At 37.8% G+C, this 20,773-nt stretch overlaps 1 protein-coding gene across 4 annotated transcripts in view; it reads right to left on the reverse strand.

Annotated features, from left to right (window-relative positions):
* LOC122713131 (neural-cadherin) overlaps positions 1-20,773 on the reverse strand; it is a 180,559-nt gene that overhangs the window by 115,677 nt on the left and 44,109 nt on the right. For all 4 annotated transcript variants that reach the window (XM_043933300.1, XM_043933302.1, XM_043933301.1 and 1 more), the window contains 3 exons: positions 16,433-16,622; positions 14,397-14,579; positions 9,812-10,001 (listed from right to left, as the gene is read on the reverse strand). In XM_043933300.1, the coding sequence (XP_043789235.1) occupies positions 9,812-10,001; positions 14,397-14,579; positions 16,433-16,622 (563 nt within the window). The remainder of the gene's footprint in view (positions 1-9,811; positions 10,002-14,396; positions 14,580-16,432; positions 16,623-20,773) is intronic.

Consider the following 20,773-nt stretch of genomic DNA (forward strand, 5'->3'; position numbering starts at 1 on the left):
GAGAGAGAGAGAGAGAGAGAGAGAGAGAGAGAGTATATAAAAGATAGTAGGGCAGCGAATGGAAAACAAATAGGAAGCAGGGTCGAAAGAGAAAAAAATTGGATCGGAAGGAAAACAATGCGACCTACTACGTTCTAAGGATTGATACGCGCCACCGGAAACAAGCCTACCAATCAAACGGTGAAACGGCGCGGGAGATGCGAGGGAAGAATCGGCTCGTTCGTCGATTCGTTCGAACCGCTGCGTTTCCGGGTTACAAAAGTGCGACGCGCCGCAAATTCTCCCCGATCAAATCGATATATCCCCGCGCTGTTCTCCGCCGCGATCGTTCCGACTCTCAACGAGACCCGCCAACTTCCTCTTTCGCGCGGAAAAAAAAAATCCTTTCCATCCATTTCCAACTCTATTCGCGTCACCAAGTCGTGGAACACGAGTCACCAAGGTTTCCTACTCTTCGTCCATCGTACGACTTCCTTCCGGAAACGAAATTCATTTTACGGAAACGGTAAATTTGTGCAAATTTTCCTGCCGAATGAGAGACAAAAATTTCTATTTAGACTCGCGGAGATAGGATCGAAAGGCGTTAAATTGGTTATCGGAGGCGATCGAAGGAGGAAACTATTTTTATCGCGAAGAAATATCAGAAATCGTTATCTTCAAGCGAGCCTCCTCTTCTTAAACGAGCGCAGTCTCCTTTTTATCGTTCGATCTCCCTTTCCTCGAAATTAACGCGCCTATTAATTATCTCCCTTGGGAAACAATAAGGCAGCGATAACGATACAGCTTCTCTTTTTTATCGCAGCACATTATCGAAGCACTCGCCGTTTCCGTTTCGAAACGAGAAAAAGAAATTTCGTTGCGTTTCGATCGATGGGGAGAGGAGGTGGTCGTGTTAGTTGGAATAATTACGAGGGAGATTTTTCGAGACAGCTCGGGAACAAAGGGTGCGAGAAAGGATGGGACCGAAGGGGTTGGAAATTAGAGCTGAAAATTTAGACTTCTTTTTGAAAGAAGTGCACGCGTCCGAGGCGTTGTTTCGCGAAGACAATCCTCTTAGGGACGTGGAGGAAACGTGTCCTAATTTGCTCTCTCTCTCGCTCTCTCTCTCTCTCTGGTTTTTGTTTCGTTTTATGCGTTCTTGCCAATGGAAATGCAAACACGAGAGAAAGGGAACGAGAGGGAGGGAACTACACACGTTTCCTCTTTGACTCGGTTCCACGCTCTTTGTGGACGGGGACAATGTTTTCGCAGCAATAGCTACGCGACCATACTCTAAAGCGTCTTCTTTCCAATCTTTTTTTGCGTCTGGGTCCATTTCTTTCTTTCTTTCTTTCTTTCTCTTTTTTCCCTTGCGCGCGCGCTTTCCAACAGTCGAGTTAATTCAATGACAGAAATTTCGGATCGTCCACCGCTCGGTTCTCGGAAGGAGACCGAGCTTCTTTCCTCTATTCTCCTGGTATTTCCTGTGCAAACGCCGATCGATAAAAAGATCGACCGATTTCCTCCCCCCTACTCGATCCTCCTCGACCAGGAGAGAAAGTATTCTAAAACGATGCTCGCGGTTCGGGGATAAAAAGGATAAATAGAGAAAAATTCGTAGCGAATTCGAACGCCAATCCCCTTCGTATTCGTCTTCGGTCGAATAGGTCGCTTCGTTTCCACGCTAAAAGAAGAAATCGAGTTTCGTTCCGACAACTTGGGTCCGCCTCGAATCACTTGCCCTCCGATAAAACCTCGGACGCGTTCGATTCTCGGGGACGAAAAGTTGCGGATGGGCAGAATCACGCTTCGTTCCACCACTCGAAACGCGATTTTTACACTCTTCGCCAACTTCCTCCCCGATCGCGGCATCCGATCCGGTTCATCGTTCATCGTCCTTTCGACCGGACGCGATTGAAATTGGGTTTGGAAATTGCAAAAATAACGCTCGGTCGGATCACGATATTTACCAGGCCATTATTTTCTCGTATTTGTCGAACGCGATTGTTCGATCGCGAAATTAAAAATCCCCGCGCGCGACAAATTCCGCCCATTATTCGATCGGGCGAAATACCGCGGGGGGAGGAAAAACACCGACTAATCCCCTAAGCGTGAACGCGCATCGTGACGGACACTGTCGAAACGGGGTTTCATCGATCGCTCGTACAACGAGAAAATAACGAGAATTCGTTGGAAAAGGTTAACCCAACGTTTCGAGGCAAATAGTCGTCTCGTCGTTATTTATGTCACTCCGCGATAAATAAATAAATAAATCTATCGAGCATCGAAACGTCGAATCGTCGATATATATTTTTCTTTCAGTCTATTAGATTTCGTAGGAAAAAAAAAAGGGGAAGAAGAAGAAGAAATTTGAGAATCGAAGAAACGGCCGTTTAATCATATCGCGGATTCGACGAACTTCTCTCAAAGAGGAGAAACTTTTGCCTCGTTCCGATTTTGAACACGGCTATTGTCGCGCAGTTTGGACATTCATCGTGGAACGAATCGCGCGACACAATCGTTTCGACAGGAAGAAATAAAAGTTCCTTTCGAGCGTGCGTCCGCGCGTTGTTCCATTTCTCCGCATCTCGCCAATTCTAACGCGATCGAACGTTCGCGCTTTGATTGTTCGTTGGTTTTATCGAAGAAGGAAAGAGAGAGAGAGAGAGAGAGAGAAAGAAAAAAAAAAGAATAAAGAAAGGAAAAAGAGGACGAGGACCTTTGCTCGTTCGATAATTGCTCGTTCGTTCGAAATTCTTTGAAAATTGGAGAGCTGTCGAGGTTATGTATGACGTAAAGAAATTGTTATTCAAAGCAACGATATGATGGGAGGAGGGGGGTAAAAGAAAAAAAGAGAAAAAAGAAAAATGCGTGGAAAAACGCGAACTCGAAGCGGCGTAAAAAAAGAGAAAGAAGAAGGAACAATGGGAATGTAAACGAAATTGTTCGGGAAAACGAACACCGATTTTATGCGAAATGTCAAAATCCTACGAGGTCTACGTTTCAATTTTCCCCGAGCCGAGCCGTGCAAACTTTAATGCTAAAGTTTACCTCCCCGATAAATCCATCGTTTCGTTCCATGCATCTGGACTCGGTTTATTTGCTCGACCAAGAGCGTTGTTGCCCCTTCCGATATTTCGCGCGGGGCGCGATAATGAATGTGTCGTTAAACCGGTGTTTCGATTTTATCCGTGTCGCGCCAATTTTTGCCGCGATAAAAAAGACGCGGCCAATATATCGGAGCACGTTCGTGGGGGCAAGAGTTAATGGATCGAGCGACGACAGTCGGATCGCGTCCACCCATAAACTTTAACTTTTCCCACTCGCTCGAGCAACCGTGCGAAAAAGGAACGGAATTGAACGCCATCTCTCTCTCTCTCTTTCGCGAGAATTACTCTACACCGAGTCGACACGAATCGAGCTGCTTTCGACCCGGAATGCTATCCCATTAACGTTAAGACCTCACCGTTCAGAGCGAGTTACAGGGACTCGAATACCACCATTCTCGAGAACGCGATTACTCCTTCTTCTCGTTCTCGGCTAAACAAACGCGTGAATTTTTTCTCGATCGACGAATCAAGGTACGTTATATTTATATAAGCTTCTTTTCACTTTTCTTCCTTCTTCTTTCCATTGTCCCTTCGTTAAATAATAATAAAAGAGACGATAAAAACTTTGGGTTATTGCGAGTAGAGGTTTGTACGCAGCTTTGTATTCCGTATCGTTCCGATACTCGATATTTGTGTTGTGTTCGTCAGAGATAAACACATAGTTGGAGTTGGAGATCCGGGCTCTCCTCGTTTCGACGGTGAACCGAAGTTGCACGCGCGGTATCTGATCGCAAGTCGAATAAAGCGTGGGAAATTGGGAATCCCTCCACGAATTTCGTTTCCACGATAAATTCCCACGAACGGAGATAATCGCCTCTCGATATAGCGTTATCTCGATCCATCGAGAAAGAGAGAGAGAGAGGGAAGGGTGAACAAACTGTTGGCGAGACACGAGCAAACAAATTGACGCGAAACGTGATTCGAGGCTCGTCGTCGCGAACGAACAATCTTAGCGTTTAATCATCAGTCAACCGGAGGACGCGATTAATTACAGAGACAGGGACTCGTCGCGAGCTTGTTAACCACGTCCGACTCGCACAGCGGCCAATTTTGCAACGCTGCTACCACCGCGCTATCGTTAAACTTAAACGCGAAACATTTACATTTCCGCCTCTGTTCTTCCCGCTTACGAGTTACGATTCGGCATAATTGCAATTTAACGCTTGTCCTCGAAGAGAGAGAGAGAGAGAGAGCTAGCTGAGAATTCGCCATCATCTTACCATTCGCGATCGCTCCAAACTTTCCGCATTTGCATCGAGACCCGATGCATCGAGCGGGGAGAATGATATTTCGTTCTTTCGTTATATTTTTCATCCCTCCTCTTTCTCTTTTTCCCCAAATTCTCGAGAGAATAATTAACAAAATATTATTAGCAACTCGACTCGAAAAATTTGTGGCGAAACGAATATTATTTATACGTATATATATATAGCTGTACATTATTCGAGTAATTTATCGATGTATCATCGACGTGTTGTTTTCCACGAATTTCCATCGCACCTATTTCCAAATTCCAAATTAATAGCGCATTTCATAGATTGATCGTTTTATTCGGGAACAAAGCGCGCTAATTAATTTCACGTCTCGTCGATGTTTCTTCGTTCGCGGCTTTCGCCCGGACTTCGACATCAATCGTCGATGTCGCGCGTTGGCCCGCCTTTCCGCAAACACCCTATTGTTAATTTATATTTCAAATTTCCATCGTGGCAAGATATAACCGTCGCTATTTATGCTAAATCATTCCCCGCCTAGAATCCCCGCGTAGAATCCGAAATCCGTTCGCGTCGCTTAATTTAAATTGCATTGCTAATGAACGATACCCGCGCGAAATCCAAAACTCTCGCAACATCCATTTCACCCACCCGCCCCTGCTCGCGCTAAAATATGATTCGCTCTAAATCCAATCGTCCTACGGCTGTCGCGTATTCCCATTCTCCGTTATCGCCCCGTTAAAGTATAACGATCGAATGGAAGAGCGTACGGTACATAAGACGCTTCATTTTTTTTTTTTTTTTTGGTCGAGGCATCGTTAAGCGCGTAACATGACGCGCGTAAGTGAGAGAAATATTTTCTACCTATCTCACTCTCTGTCTCTCTCTCTCTCCTGCTTTCGTTCGTTGGCAAACAACGATGGCGCGCAATTTATTACGTATTATTGCCGTTTTTTGCGACGGCAAACCGGATTAACTCGGCAATTTATCGCGTACACTGTTGCAAAATTTACCAAGCGAAGAACGGCGTCACGTGTCCGTGACTCGCGCGAGCAAAGAAATTCGTTCGAGTAAAGTCTTGGGTCCGACCGCAAAATACAGAGTTCGTGCATCGATATTTCGCCGTTAGATTTTAATTAAAACGTCCTGTTCCGTTCTATCCGACTATTTCGACCTCCCATGCATCCATTCTTCTGACTAATTACCACAGGTAATATATCGAACGCTTCTTCGTTTTCAACCGATCGAATATCCCTCGCCATTTATCAATATACAGATATTCTTTCTTTGCGGATCGACGACGAACGAATTCGTCCATTTTCTTCTTATTATCTTTTACCATTAATTTCACCGATTTTCCCTGATCGATCCTTCGATCGATCGCGCGCGATAAGTCTTGGAAAGAAAAGAAAAAACTTGCGACGGTTTTCGTTAACCGAAATCTAACCGCATTCCTCTCTGTTCGCGATGCAAAGCGACCAGGCTATCCACTCGCGCCAGCATTCCAATAAATACGGTTAACCTGTGCGCGCTCCAATCTTCCTTTCCATTCTACTTACTTTAACACGTACCACGCCTGCTGGTATCACTTTGCGGTTTTCACGCGATGCCGCGCGATTTAAGATCACAAGATTTAACCCGTGAATTTTGAACTCGGATAAAGGATAAATTCAACGGAACCAACGGATCTAATAATTTCACGTTTAGACGATTATCGATATACGTAGCGGATAAAAAGATTTATCCGCGTGGAAATGGGGCGAAATCGAAAAAGGCGAATGAAAATCGGGAATATTTCGAGAATAAAATAAAGTATAAACGAAGTATAAATTAAACTAATACGTTTCGATTTTTATTCGATTAAAAATTCGATTTAAATTTCAAATTATCGTTCCTTTATGAATTATCGAGGAGAAATTTATGGATATTGTATTCAATCGTCGCGTACGCGTCGTCGCGCGTTCGCGTTTTTCGTAAAATGAAAATCGATGCAGAGCGAAAATAAATGAACGAAATGAGTGGAGAAAAAAAAAAAGAAAAAAGATTAAGAAGAAATCGCCATCGTATACTTTATTCTGACGATACGAGAAATTTACCGACATGGAACGTACGAATCTCTCTTTTTCTCTCTCTCTCTAAAATCAAACACTTTTTACGATGTCGAGACAAGGAAAAAGACGTAAATTTAAAGGGAAATGTAATCGACGCGACCAAAGAAAGGGGAAAACGAGAGATCCCTCTCGTTTTATCGATCGACGTATCGCGACACGAGCCAAATTTTTGCGGTCCAATTTATTTCCTCCGTGGATCGCACTGTTGCCAATATCGATAGAAAATTTATTATACCGATCGAAATCACGATACGTTGATACATTTTATTATTTAAAATTGACCATTGATATTCCTCGTGAGTTTCGTTCTTAGAGTTTTACAATTCCAAGAGCTTTGCAAACTTTTCGAAACTTCGATGCGCTGTCAACTTCCAAACACGTCGAATTCTCATAGTTTCGAGAAGTATCTAATTTATTCGAAATGTTTCGAATCTTTAAGAGGATGAAACAACGACCAGCTTATTATCGAGATGAAAATTCAAAAAGAAAATAATTAAAAACTCTAACAATTATGTCAAAATCATATTACACGATCCAAAAAATAAACCTTACGATTCAACAAAAGTTGTGAATTTGAAATCTTCTTCGATTTTACATTGCATCAAAGAGATAATTAAAAAAAAAAATTCGTAAATAGAAATCGAAAAAAACTTTTAAATTTTGCATATACTTGTTCTTTTCAAGTATACGCAATCCTTAAAATATTACTTCACTTTTAGGAAAAAGTAATTTTATATCAATTTGACGATTCAAGAATTTTATTCCTCTTTATCCTCAAACTTTATCTTCAAACTTCTTCCCTCCGTTCCCGAATTAAAAAGCATTTGTCCGATTCGTCGCTACAACTATGTACGTATCGTAAGAAAAAATTATTACAAAAATCCTTCGTATCTTTTCGCGGTAGATAAATAAAGCTTGTGACGCAACGAAATACAATTCCGTTCGTAACGAAACACTATTCTCTTCCGTGGAAAAACAACGATCCATTACGTGAAATTTGGTTGGGCGTAATATAATATAAATATGGTACGGTCAAATATGTTAACAAAATACATTACGCGTTATAAATTTTCAGGATTGCGCGTCGCGCTACGACGAGAAAACACGAATACCAAAAAGCCAATAATGGAGTAATCATTGGGGGATTTATGGTCGAGCATCCTCCTGTGTAAACGGACCGTCGAAAACCGTAATCAGTTTTTGCATTATCGCGCGATACACGGCCACATGTTACTACTATGGTAACATTGTTTTTCAAATAGCCAAATAAATCTCCGCCAATTGTTTCCTATTGCGGAAAAACGAGTTTAATAATCTTTCCCTGTAATTTCATGCCGGTTTCCGAAATCGAATTAAACTTCGTTGAAAATTGACGCGTGACGCGAAAGGTGATCCGTTTTCACGGAAGATAATGATTCTTTCCGTTTTACGAAAAAATAAAAAAAAAAAAAAAAATAAAAAATCTGCATTTCAATTAAAGAGAAAAGATTAAATTGGACAAACATTACTGGAAGGAGAGATAAAGAAAATACAATTGGCTGGCTGGGTTATTCAATTTCTTTCCAGATCTTCTTATCTCGAATCAAGATCCAAGAAGTCCGTCTAATTATATTATTTGTAATTATTTGTCAGAAAGTAGAAAAGCTTGAAACTCGAAGCTTGTGAATTTATCGTTCATCTTGATGAATAATACTCGGCAAGCTTCTGTTTAAAATCGCACAAGTCCCCATGAATTTTCAACAAAATCCTCCCCTCCCCGAACTTTTCTCGCAACATTCTTTCACCGCCAACTTTTCAAATTGTAGACCAAAGTTCAATGTTTGAAAGGGAAATGAAATTTCCCGCGTTAAGAAAATAATCGACAACTTTCACGACGAATTCGCTGTTCGTTGTTCACCGCGTTATACGACCTTTACTAATTTCCTTTTCCTTTCCGTATCGCCTTTATATACCTTTTTTCCATTTTCCAAACAGTTACTTTCATTCTCATACCACGAGAAGAAGGAAGATAAAATTTCCCTTCGATTCGAAGAAAGAAGAAGAGAAAGAGAGAAGATGGTTTCTTCCATCTTCGTAAACTCACTGCGCGTGTTTCTTTCAAGAAGCCCATTTAACCGGAAACGATACAAATATTCCATCCCCCGAACGAGACGAAATTCGACAAAGTAAAGAGACGAACGAGTACCACGCCCGTACGTGGACCAAAAAGTTGGGGGAACGTGACCAATTGGCACGCTTAAACACGCGTGATAACGGCGGACGAGCATTATGCGATTGCGAATTGTAGGCGGACAGGCGGCAGGTATTGTTGCGATGCCGGCCAAGAAATCGAATACGCGGTATCGCGATGGACCGATATAAATTTGGAACCGAGAATCGTAAACCGTGCCAAGGAGGGTAGGGGAAGCGTCGGTGGCGCTGGTGCTACGCCGTTTCAACCGTCGTAAAAAGATTTCTGACCGTCTTCCTCCCCCCCACCCGATTCGCGTTTGGAACCTCTCGGCCGGATAATCGTGCAAGAATCGCGCTACAGAAATACCGACTTTGCCTTCCAATTCGTTTCTTTCGTTTCTTTCGAGACTTTTCCGTGTCTCTATCGTACATCGATTCTTTCTTCTTCTTCTTCTTCTTCTTCTTCTTCTTCATCTTCTTCTTCTTTTTATTATTATTGTTATTATTATTTATTAACGATGTTAGAGTTTCAGCTGTGCCATTTAAATTTACAAGTCTTTAACTGGAGAGGTAGTGGAAAGTTTTATAGAATAAAGTAGCTTATGTATCGCTTTTAAATGCAAAGCGAGCTTTTTCCCTAATTTATGAAGGAAGAAAGTTCGCTCGCGGAACTATTGTAGTATTCATAACCTCGGCTAAAATTTTCGTAATAGCTTTCTAATATATTCCGCCAACCCTTCGAACATCGTTTTATCTTTCGAACTTGAAAGGACAGCATTATGATCAATCTCTCGTATAAAATTTCCATCGAGAGAAGGGCGCGATATCGAAATCCACGGATCTTTATACGTTATATTTTACATTTACGAGAAAGTCTCGATTCACTTTGCCAAACGAGGCTATCGATTTTCAAACTCAACATCACCGACACCACCAAAACTTTTAATCGTCTTCGAAGAAACGTATCTACTTACCTGATTTCCAGACGAAATTATACAAAATATATTTTCTCCTAGGGGCTACGAATACGCCCCTATTTTCTATCCGAAAGAACAAAAAATTTCGAAATTTATCGCGACTCTTATTTTTATATACGAATTCCCAACAGATTCGATATAGAACGAACACGTATTTTTTCAACACGTAGATCGAATTTTAAGATCCTAGATCCACGGTTGTAAAAGTGGATCGAAAGCATGCGGAGATATATCGAGGAATGTACTCATACCGGAATTGGGCTGGCCGTTGCTGTTGGGCCTAGCGGAAGGTGCGCCGTCCCTGGCCTCCACTTCCAACGCGTACGCTCCTTGCTTCTCCCGATCGAACATCACCTTCGTGAAGATCTCCCCGGTCTCCCGATTAATCTCGAAGTAATCCTTCCCTTCGTTCCTGTCGCTGTCCACCACGTAATAAGTGACCTGAAACCAGATTGTCCACCGTTGTATATTACCGTTTCGAACGATAATAAGAGTTCGTTTCCTTGTCAACAATTTGTGACACGCGTATCGCGTTACCTCGAACGAAATAAATAATTCTTCTCTCCGTTTCTGTGAACTTTTATTCGTGTATATAGGATTTCCACGTTGGAAAACGAAATTAAGTAGTAGACAGATGGTGAAAATAGTTAGAGTTATATGATTTATCAAGATTGAGAAGAGTTATATGATTTGTCACAGGTGGACGTACGTGAGTGGAATACGCTGACCCATATATACAGAGTCAGAGGAACACGTGTTGTTGAACGTGAAATTGTATAATTTCGAAATTGTTGGAGGACGAAGAAGAAAAAAAATATTATTCCTTTTCCTCCAAAGCTACGTAAAATATAAAAGTGAATGGGAATAGGGATGAATATTTTATCGATCTGAAAATCGATAAAAATTCTCAAAGTGAAAACGAACGTTATAATCATAATTTATCTCCGAGTTCTCCAATAAATTCGATTTCTGAATTAATAATTTTCGAGTGAAACCGCTCCGTATTCCGCGTACGTTGTTTCGTTGTACGTTCGTTTTAATTTCGGAACGAGAAGTAACTTTGAATATTCGCGACATTTCTCGGGATTTGAACGAAAAAAAAAAGAAAAGAAAAAAAAAAAAAGAAAAGAAGAAAAAAAGAAAGAATCCATCGTTCTCCACAGACTCTCGTAGATTTTGCGTTTAAACAAAAATCCGACGAAGAACGTAGGATATACGTTACGAAAGAGAATAAGACGAAAATAAAAAAAAAAAGCAAGAGAAAACTAATATTGAGAACGAAGAAATCAGTGTGTTTGCACGAGTGCTAGATCGATAAAAACAAATGAAAAATTACAATCATTGATTCTCGTACGTTTTCAAGGGAAAGAGAGAGAGAGAGAGAGAGAGAGAGAGAAGACGAAAGAGTAGAGAAATTTCAAAGATTGAAATACAGGAAGTAAAAAAAAAATTGGAAGCAATAATATCGGCACAAGTATCAATTAACTTGATTAAGAGGGAGATTTCAATTAATCATGAACGTAAATGATGAAATTAATTATTATATTTGTGCACGAAAAGTTTAAACAGATAATAATCCTATTTGCGCATGATCGAATGCGCAATTGTGGATTATATTTTAATTATCGAATATTTTTCCCACGAAATAAGAAAATTTTCGAAAAAATATTCTATAAATTTATAAGCTAATTCTTGGATAAACGTACGAGATACGTTTTCGTAGATCGCATTTTTTCAACACAATTATAATTGATATCGGTGTTTTATGGATATTTACGATAGAATGTTGATAAAATTTAAAATTGAAAAAAATTTTTTAATTCCCCGCGATAAATAAATACACCGTGTAACCAACCAAGATGTGCGTAAATACTGTTAAATGTAAAATACAAAATCCACTTTTTATTTATATACGATTTGTTAAGTTAAAGAGATTTAATACCAAAAAAAAAAAAAAAAAAAAAATACGATCAATTATAACATTTTCGTGGGAAAAATTTGCCTAATTACAGAAAAAACGAACGAATATGATTAGTCGTGTATCTATGAAAGGGGCGAGCAACATTCGCGCGTAACACGTTAGTACGAAACGAAACAGCGCAACATTTTAAATTATACCACGGCGGGGTTCGCGCGATTAAATTTAATTATGGTATTTTGCAGTATAACGACGTTACACGACGAAACAAAGTTACACGGTATTTCCATCACAACCGCGACTTCGACAAACACAATTTCACTGCGTGAAATTAACAAAGTTTCGGTCGGAATAATATATCCGTTTACTCGCGATCGTCGCCATAATATTTATTAGAAAGAACTCAACTACGTTATTCTGATATAGCGTTCGTCATCGTAATATAACGTACTTCGATGTACAAGGAAAAGAAGAGAGAGAGAGAAAGAGAGAAAGAGAGAGAGAAAGGAAAAACCGAGATCGCATCGTTTATAAGAAAATATAAAAGAAACAATCGTGTCTAAAAATATTATAAATCAAAGATTAAATATTATATTTCTCGCATAAAATTTTCCCAAAGCATCGATCATTCCAGTTTGAATAACAATTTTTTTTATTACTTTATTATTGTAATTAAAGCAGCGTTGCCAAAAGTAAAATACGATTCCTTCCAAACTTCCTTTTGGAACTGACGACATTGAATGATCGATCCTCGATACCTTCCTCGACATTTCATGCATTTTGTATGAATATAAATTTCCATGCTCCCTTTATTTCGCTTATTTTTTTCATAAGAACGATCCAACTTTTTGAAATGGATTTACTAAAAGAAATTGTGATTACAAAAAGAAAAGATAACACAAAGATTTCAGAAATTCAGAAAAACATTGCCCGAACAAATCAAAATTTATTACCGTTTCTCGAATCTTATTATCTCTTCGTTATCGTCTCGTATTTGAAAAAGAAACGTATCGGTTTTCAAGGGGAGCATCTTTTATTAAAAATCGATCGTTTTTTACTCACATTCTATATTTGAAAGACGAGAATGGTGAATCTCGAAATTCGATTTCCGAAATCCGAAACGCGTTCCGTCCGTATCGAACGACGTAGATCGACTACGAAAATTCGAAGGAAAGATTTGTTTTGAATTTGTACGCGTCCTTCTCTACGTTTCTCCCCACCACAGTTTATTCAACCGAGAGGCAAATTACAAACCTAAGGGTATTTCGTTACTCGATTGAATGTTTATGTTGGCTAACAATGCTCGAGGACAGTGGTCATGGTATACCAATTTTGTTGACATCGTTCTCGTACGGTTTCAAACGAACGCTCGCACCGCGATAAATTTTTCGATTAAAAAATAAATAAATCGTTCGGTGGAAAAATAAAAATGGATTTTTTTAAATTTTAGAAATAATTCGATTTACGATTAAAAATGTTAAGAAAAACCGGGTTTTAATTTTTAATAAAAAAAGAGAATTTTACAAATATCATTTTATTTTTTATATCCTATTTAATCAATCGTACGGATTTTTAATGAAAATTTTTTTCTAATTGTTATCATTTTTTTTTAAAAATGTATATATTTTGTATATAGAAATCTATTTATATCGATTTATTTAAAAAAACAAATTATAAATTTGACTTCCGGTGTGCGACGAACGAACCTTTAAAACGCTTTTTGAATTCTCTCGATACGAAATTCCCGAAATATCGTCGCGTAAAAAAAAAAAAAAAAAAAAAAAGATAATTTTTAATCGTTTCTATCTTTACCGCTTATTTCTCCAATATTTCACTTGCATCTCGTTTCATTGACTACTCCCAAAGTCTAGACAAATTACAAACGCGATTCCTGAAACAGTAGTACGTGTATCCAGGAAAAAAGTAGGTCATTGAGTTTCATTCATAGATCGTGCAACGCCTTAAATCTACTTTGAGTCCTTCATAATCCCGGCAACTGATCGAGATATCGATATAAAACAAAAAATAATTTCAATGGCACGATTTCCTCCATTCATTTCTTGAATGGGTTTTGATCACGCGAAGTAAAAAGTTTATTCGTGACCTCGCGTGATTTCAATGATTGTCCGTGATATAAAGTACGTAAGACATTTACATTTCTTTGATTTCACGTTAATTTTTATTTATAAATTAGTAGGAATATTAATAACATTCGCAAAAAATGAATTGCATAAATATTACGACAATAACGTAAAAATCCAATAAATTATATCTTCTTCCAAATAATCGTAAAGGAATTAATAATTTTAAAGTAATCGTGTATTTGAGTAATTAATGCATTAACGATTGAATATTGTATACAGATTCGCGCAACACAAAGCATGCAACAGACAAAGCGTATAATTAAACATAATCCGAAAACTGGCCATCGAAGTTTGTTAATAATTGAATATAATCGATTTGGTGACCGAAATTTGCCGATGAATGTAAAATTAAAATTAACTTTCGTTGTTCTGTAAAATATACCACCAATTCTTGCTATCCCGTACAATATGTGGAAAAAAATAAAATTGAAAACAAAAGATTTAAAAAAAAAAAAAAAAAGAAAGAAAATAAAATTCTCTAGTTTATCGCGTAAAAATTTTACTGTTATTTACTGGAATTTAAAATATTAATTTTCTTTTTTCAAAAAAAAAAAAAAAATTTTCAATGCCTACGCATTATAAAATATAATAACTAATTGAATGAGTTTTTGAATGAAAAAATAAAATATAAAACTTTTGCTTATTAAATTTGTTTTAAAATTATGTTATAAAATATTTAGTATTTTAAAAAATGAAAGAAAAAGTCGAATTATTATATCGTACATAGAATATATACGATAACAATGAACAAATGAACCAACGATGTTAACTCACCTGATTGTTCGGAAAAGTGCCATCCTTATCAATCGCGTTGACTTGAGTAACTTTACTACCAACCGGTTCACCCTCGAGTACAGTTTCTTGCTCACGTTCGGTGAACAAAGGTATTTCGTCGTTAACATCCTCCAGGACGATATAGACGGTCGCTTCGGAAGCGAGTTGTTGGGCACCATTGTTCTACGAAAGAGAATTAACTTTATCTTAGGTGTACCTTCCATTTTCCATTTCATTCCTTTACTCTTTTTTCAATTCTAACGAAAGATAGTGTATTTCATCGAAGTATTTAGAAATTAAAAGTAAGTAAAAGAAAAGAAAAAAAAATTGTGCTAAGAGAAATTTCTAGTTAAACTATAAAAATGTTCTCATTCCGAGAAGATAAAAAGAATGCAAACGTGTAATAAAGAATATATTCTTTATACCGTTTTATAAGAACGGATTTAAAAGATTAAATCCAAATTGAATCCAATCTCGAATGTAGATAATTTTTTTAAAAAAATAAATCATTTTATTACGTACATTACGGATGGTAATAATTATTATATTTTTCGAATTTCATCGCGAATTCATTATCTTGATTAATTCGGCTGAACTCGAAATGAATCTTCGACTCGACGAAGCAAGTGGAACGACAGAAAAGTCATCTCGGTGACTGAGTAATTAACATAGAAATGACAAAGAGTATATTTTATAATTGCGCGAGAGAGATATCACCGCAAAAATACGAAATAGTGGGGTAAAAATAAAAATAATTGTTCGCATTGTTCGTAAGCGGATTTTCAAATTGCTTCGTTGTCAGTTTCTAAATGGATTAAAGAACATCGGTCATTAAGGAGATTATATTTTACGACTATTCGACAATTTCGAAAGGGAATACACTCGCTGTGAAATTTATTAGCCGTATTCAATATCACTCGAACTCGATGTTTTATGGTTATTCCGAAAAAAAAAAAAAAAAAAAAAAACTATTACCTTCGATTATACCTTTCAATTCATTTTACGTCGTATTATCTATAGATTTAAAGAATAAAATTTTGGAATAGAAAGAAAATTAAAGAAAGTGAATTCTGTTATGCGAAAGATTATTTTATAATTGTTAATAATCGAGACAAAATATAATTGTGATTTTAAATTCTGAAATTTGAGATATATAAAATTAAAATTCAAACAATTAATCGACATATGAATTATACGTGTTTCGAAATTTGAAATATTCATTTTTATCGATATCTTGAATATTCATTTAAAACAAATCGAAATTTTGAATGGAAATTTCATTAAAATACTAAAATTATTTTAATTGCAAAGTTTGAAGTATAATTATTTAAAATTAAAAAAGTTTCATTTTTTTTTTCTTTTTTTTTTTTTTTACTTATATATCTACACCTATTATTCCATATTTAAAATATTTACAATTTTTCTACCTCGATTAAATTGCTCGAGACGAGTCAATTATATCAATCGATAGGATATATTTCGTAATAGATCGTGTTTGAAAATACTCCGTTCTCGATTACGATCGGCCAGGTGCGCGAACAGTTTTACCCTCCGAAAGAACAATGGACCATACATTAGATCTTTCATTTCTGCGCTCGGAACGAACAACGAGAAGAAATCGAGAAAGGGGACCGAATCTTTTTCTCTCCTCGCCCTTTCAACGTAATATCACGCCATACGTTATTTCCCACAAAATATTTCGACATCCCTCCAAAGTTTGGACGTTAAACCGAAACTTGGTATAGAAACGAAGCAAGAACGGTTAAATAAATTTGGGCGAAAGTTGGAAATATAGGATCGGTTTTCTCGCGTCTACCGAGACTCCTAACTAAAAACATCGGCAACCACGAGTTCCCCAAGATCGTCTCGCTCGGGTGCATCGCAAAGCGCAGCTGGGATTGGAGAATTCCAGTGGCAGGTCGATTCAATTAAACCGCGCGCGTACACGTAGAGAAAGAGAATACGGGTGGAAAATACGGGATTGAAAATTTGTGGAGAAAAGAGGAGGACGCAAGAAAATTGTCGTTTATCATTACCTCGACTCGTATAGTCAGATTGTACTCCTTTATGCTCTCGTAATCCAGCTGATGGTTAACCTTGATGTCGGCCCAGGTGACAGACTTCTCGGCTCGTTGCTGAAGGTAAAACGTGTGAAACTTGTTGGTCTGCGCGGTGGATCCAGGCATTAGCCGGTAAAACACCGTCGGATTATTCTCGATTCCCGAGCTGTCGACACACACACCATACACACATGTTACAAAATCGAGGCCGGCTCGCCAATCACCTCCGCATTTTCGGAGTTCGATACTTAACGAACGGAAAACGGGAAACGGAAACAGAAACGAGAACGGAAATCACCTAGGGTAGACATATGTATATATCGAAAAAGTACAAAGCTAAGTTATGGATATATATTTTTTACCGACTATGGAAGAGAGGCTAGCCTGTTACTCGTCACGAGTAATCGTCGTCATGCGATTCGTATCGATTCGTATCGTGGATACGATCCGTTATTCCTTTCTTGCTTTTTCTCTTCTCGTTCATATTTTTTTTTTTTTTCTTATTTTTTTTTTCCTTTCTTTTTTTTCTTTCTTCCTTTTTTTTTTTCTCTTTCCTTTTTTTTATTTTATCTTTGAATTCTTTTTAATTCAACCAAATGGAACATCATCCCACTAATAGGATAAGCTACAGATACATCGGCGTATACGAACTAGATTTTAGCTAATTGATTTTATCTAACGCGCATATGCACTTCCCGTCGTCGCCTGTCTTTTCCGTTTCTGGCGCGTTTTAGATACTAAAATGTGTTAGGTTGTCCATACCCTCGCTATGGTACACCACGGATGCGGAAAGCGTTCTCAAGTCTAGTGTCGTTAGTTGTACAGCAACACATCCCTTATTCCCCATCTACTACCTTTAGCTTTCCTACGAGTATGCTTGGTTAGAGGGTGTCACGCTGCGTTGTCACGTGTCGAGAATAGCAAATTTCGTTAGTGAATAATTTTATACAAGGAATGCTTTTGCTTTCGCGACGAATCGGTCGCGATGTATTTCTCGTTTCGTGAAATTCGAATTTATTTGATCCAACAACTATATATATATACAAAAAAAAAAAAAAAAAAAAAAAGTAGCAAGTACAATCGATACTTTTTAAACAGGGAGTCAATTATCATTATTCGAAACCGGCCAAGTTATTAGAGTAATATTGTTGTAACGTCAAAGCGAAATCGAATAGAATCGATGTCCTCGATAATTTTCAAATCGTCGATTTGCGCATCGTGTAAAAATATCCCGCGAGTTTTTAGATTAAAAGCGTAATTTCATGGATACGCTATTATTTTATCGAGGCAGGGGCATAAACCAGGCGAGAGTGGTGTTTCGAGTTCAAAGTGCGAGATCGATAGGAGGGGGGCGTCGTGAAATACTCGATTATGCGTGTCACGTTTCACATTTAACAAGGCTCTTTCACTTATGAAAAAATATATGCCCGTACACGTGCTTTTAACACGTATCCCCGCAAAATGTTACCGAAACTTTTTTCAAACATAAAAGTCCCCTCGTATGAAAGCGTGTACTCCTCCTCCCTTTTGCTTTATATCGTTATTAACACGCGGTATTTCGCTCGGTTTCGTTTTGCGTTTCGTTCGTATTTAACTTATCGACTTTTTTTTTTTTTTTTTTTTTTATAGAAATAAAATGAAACAAAAAGGAGAAAGTTGTCGACAGAACGGATATTATCTCGGATTAAATCGAATCCTTGGAATCATCGACGCAGAAAAGCTGCTCCTCTAATAAATTGGCCGGCAATCACCGATCATTATCGTTTCCCGTACGATTGTGTTCAACGTCATCCGTTAGACGCGTACGTCTCGATCGCTCAAAGGCCCCGAAATTGATAGCACCGTTCGTCGAAATTGGAACGCGTTCGATCAGAACGTCGACGAAGGAAGTGCTGGAAACACTTCTATCTTGACAAACGGCCGTCAAATTGCGAATATTCTGCGCGGAATCATCCGATACGGTTCGATGGAAACGATTATTATACGACTTTCGTGCGATTAGACTTGGAGAGTAAAGCGTCTGTTACGATGTTGCGCGACTCGATCTTTACGACTGTTAAACGACGAAGTACTCGAATAGAGGAAGGAAGAATATTCGCGAAACGGGGCCCGTTCGAGGAAAGAAATTCAGATTCGAATTAATGCCAATAATGTTGAATAACTTCGATTCGAAAATGAATTTTACACAATTTTGGAGGAAATGAGGCAAGACGATGCTCCGTTTTTTTTCCCCCCTCCCTGTTTCATCGAGGACGGATAAACGTTTCGAAACGTTTCTTTCGAAAGAGACGTGAAATTTTCTTTGATCGAGAGAAATTGGAAATGAATTGTTGAATGGAGAGGAAATTGAACGGGTAATTGCTCTTCGGTTTTTCTGCCTTCTCTCGCCTCGAATATTTTCACGCTTTTTGGCCTATATTTCTATATAGGGTTTTGGCGCGATTTTTCAACGCGTTTCGACATTTTGATAATTCGTAAAAGCGTTCAATTTAACAATAGTAAATGGAACGATTTATGCATACACGTTAACGCATAAACCGATCATAAAGTGAAAATACGGCGTCGATAATGGTGCTTATTTACGCGAAACGTAGAATCATAAAATAGATTGCCACCCACGTTCGATGAAACAAGATTGTACAGTTTCGTAGCATAATTTCATTTCCATTACAAAATATGATTGAAATTTATTCATACAACTTTACACGACTATCGTTTGTCTGCTATTGAATTTTTCGGATGAAATAAAAATGAGAGAAAGAGAGAGAGAGAAAGACTCGCGTATACGGTCTCGATAAAATTTTTTTATCGTTGATTCTATTGGAAAACGAAAATTGTGAATACAAAATGATTCGTGGTGAATTACAAACAGATACAAACGGATAAAAAATCGTGGAAAAATTGAAACGCTTTCCGATAATCCGACAATCGTGAATATTGCGGTTGTTACATCGCGTGAAAAAAAAAAAAAAAAAAAAAGAAGACGTAAATTTGGAAAGTAACGTAACTTTAAGAATGAAGATAATTATTTCCAAATTATTTTCAATATTATATAGTTAATATAAGTTACGAGAATCTTTTTCTCTTCGGAATAAAAAACCTTTAATTTCTCTTGGGAGATTAACCTCGAATTTAAGCTTCTCGTTTAATCCTTTTCACCGAGCAAGGATTAGTTTCCATCCGTGAATGGGATGGGATTAAAAATATTACGAGTGAATTTTTAATAATGACCAACCGATAAAACGAAACGAGATTAACAACGAGTGGAACATTCCGTTACAATTCGACGAATCAAAGTTATAGATGGAAAAATTGAAAGGCGAAATGGAAATATTTAATTACTCGAGCTCGTATTACATTCTCGGTTAAAAGCACGAGAGGGGGAGAAAAAAAACTTCATTTCCTCCTTTCTCGCCTCGTAAAAGTTCTCGAGAGAACCCAAAGGATCGAACTTTAAAGGTCTAACGGATGCAGAAGGAGAGAGGGAGAAAAAAAAAAAAAAAATTTAGAAAATGAATATTTGAACGTGACGATGGTTTTAGTGGGTTTTTCAAGCGTGACCCCTCACCTCGTTTCTATGTGTGTGCACTTTGTTGTATCGTGTGAACGTTTGTTAAAACCCTCTTACAGATAGCGATAAAGCGAATAAATACAAATATCAACGACAAATACACAGCATGAACCTGTTTTTCTGTTACGTCTAATAATAAAAGAAAAAAAAAAAAAAAAACGCTTCTTTCATCGTTCCCCAACCATGGTGCGCGGTGGTGTTTGCCATTCGTTTCCACTTTTTTCATTTCTTTGGCAGTCGTGTATAATCAGCGTGATCATCGTTAATAGCAGCGATATTTGAGAAGCGAAAGAGAAATCTCTCATTCATCGTTTTCGCCTTTGTTCCAGCAAACTTGTTCTTCACGTACGACACCGTTTCCAATTTCGACTCCTCGAGCGTGAACATCGTAGGATTCATCTCTTCCTCTTACATCCGTTTCTTTTCCTTTTCGTTTCTTTTTCTTTCTTTTTTCTTTATTATTATTATTTTTTTTTTTATTTTATATCTCGAAGCTAAATACTCTGGAGCCATTCGAATCGAAACCATTTCGTCACTTTCGATCCACGTACGTTATTCGTACGTTTAACGTATAATTCCGAGAGATGCTCTAACTAAGGATGTCTCAAAGTCTAATCGTTATTCAGCTTTGTCGTACGACTGGCGCAAAAATATCTGACCGGCAAAAACCACTACGAGAACACACTACGCTCTCGAAAGAAAATGAAAAATTGAAAAATTGAAAAAAAAAAAAAAAAAAAAAAAAA

Source organism: Apis laboriosa, unplaced genomic scaffold (assembly GCF_014066325.1).
Source record: "Apis laboriosa isolate Shangri-la unplaced genomic scaffold, ASM1406632v1 scaffold22_cov146, whole genome shotgun sequence".
In the NCBI taxonomy this organism is placed as follows: Eukaryota; Metazoa; Arthropoda; class Insecta; order Hymenoptera; family Apidae; genus Apis; species Apis laboriosa.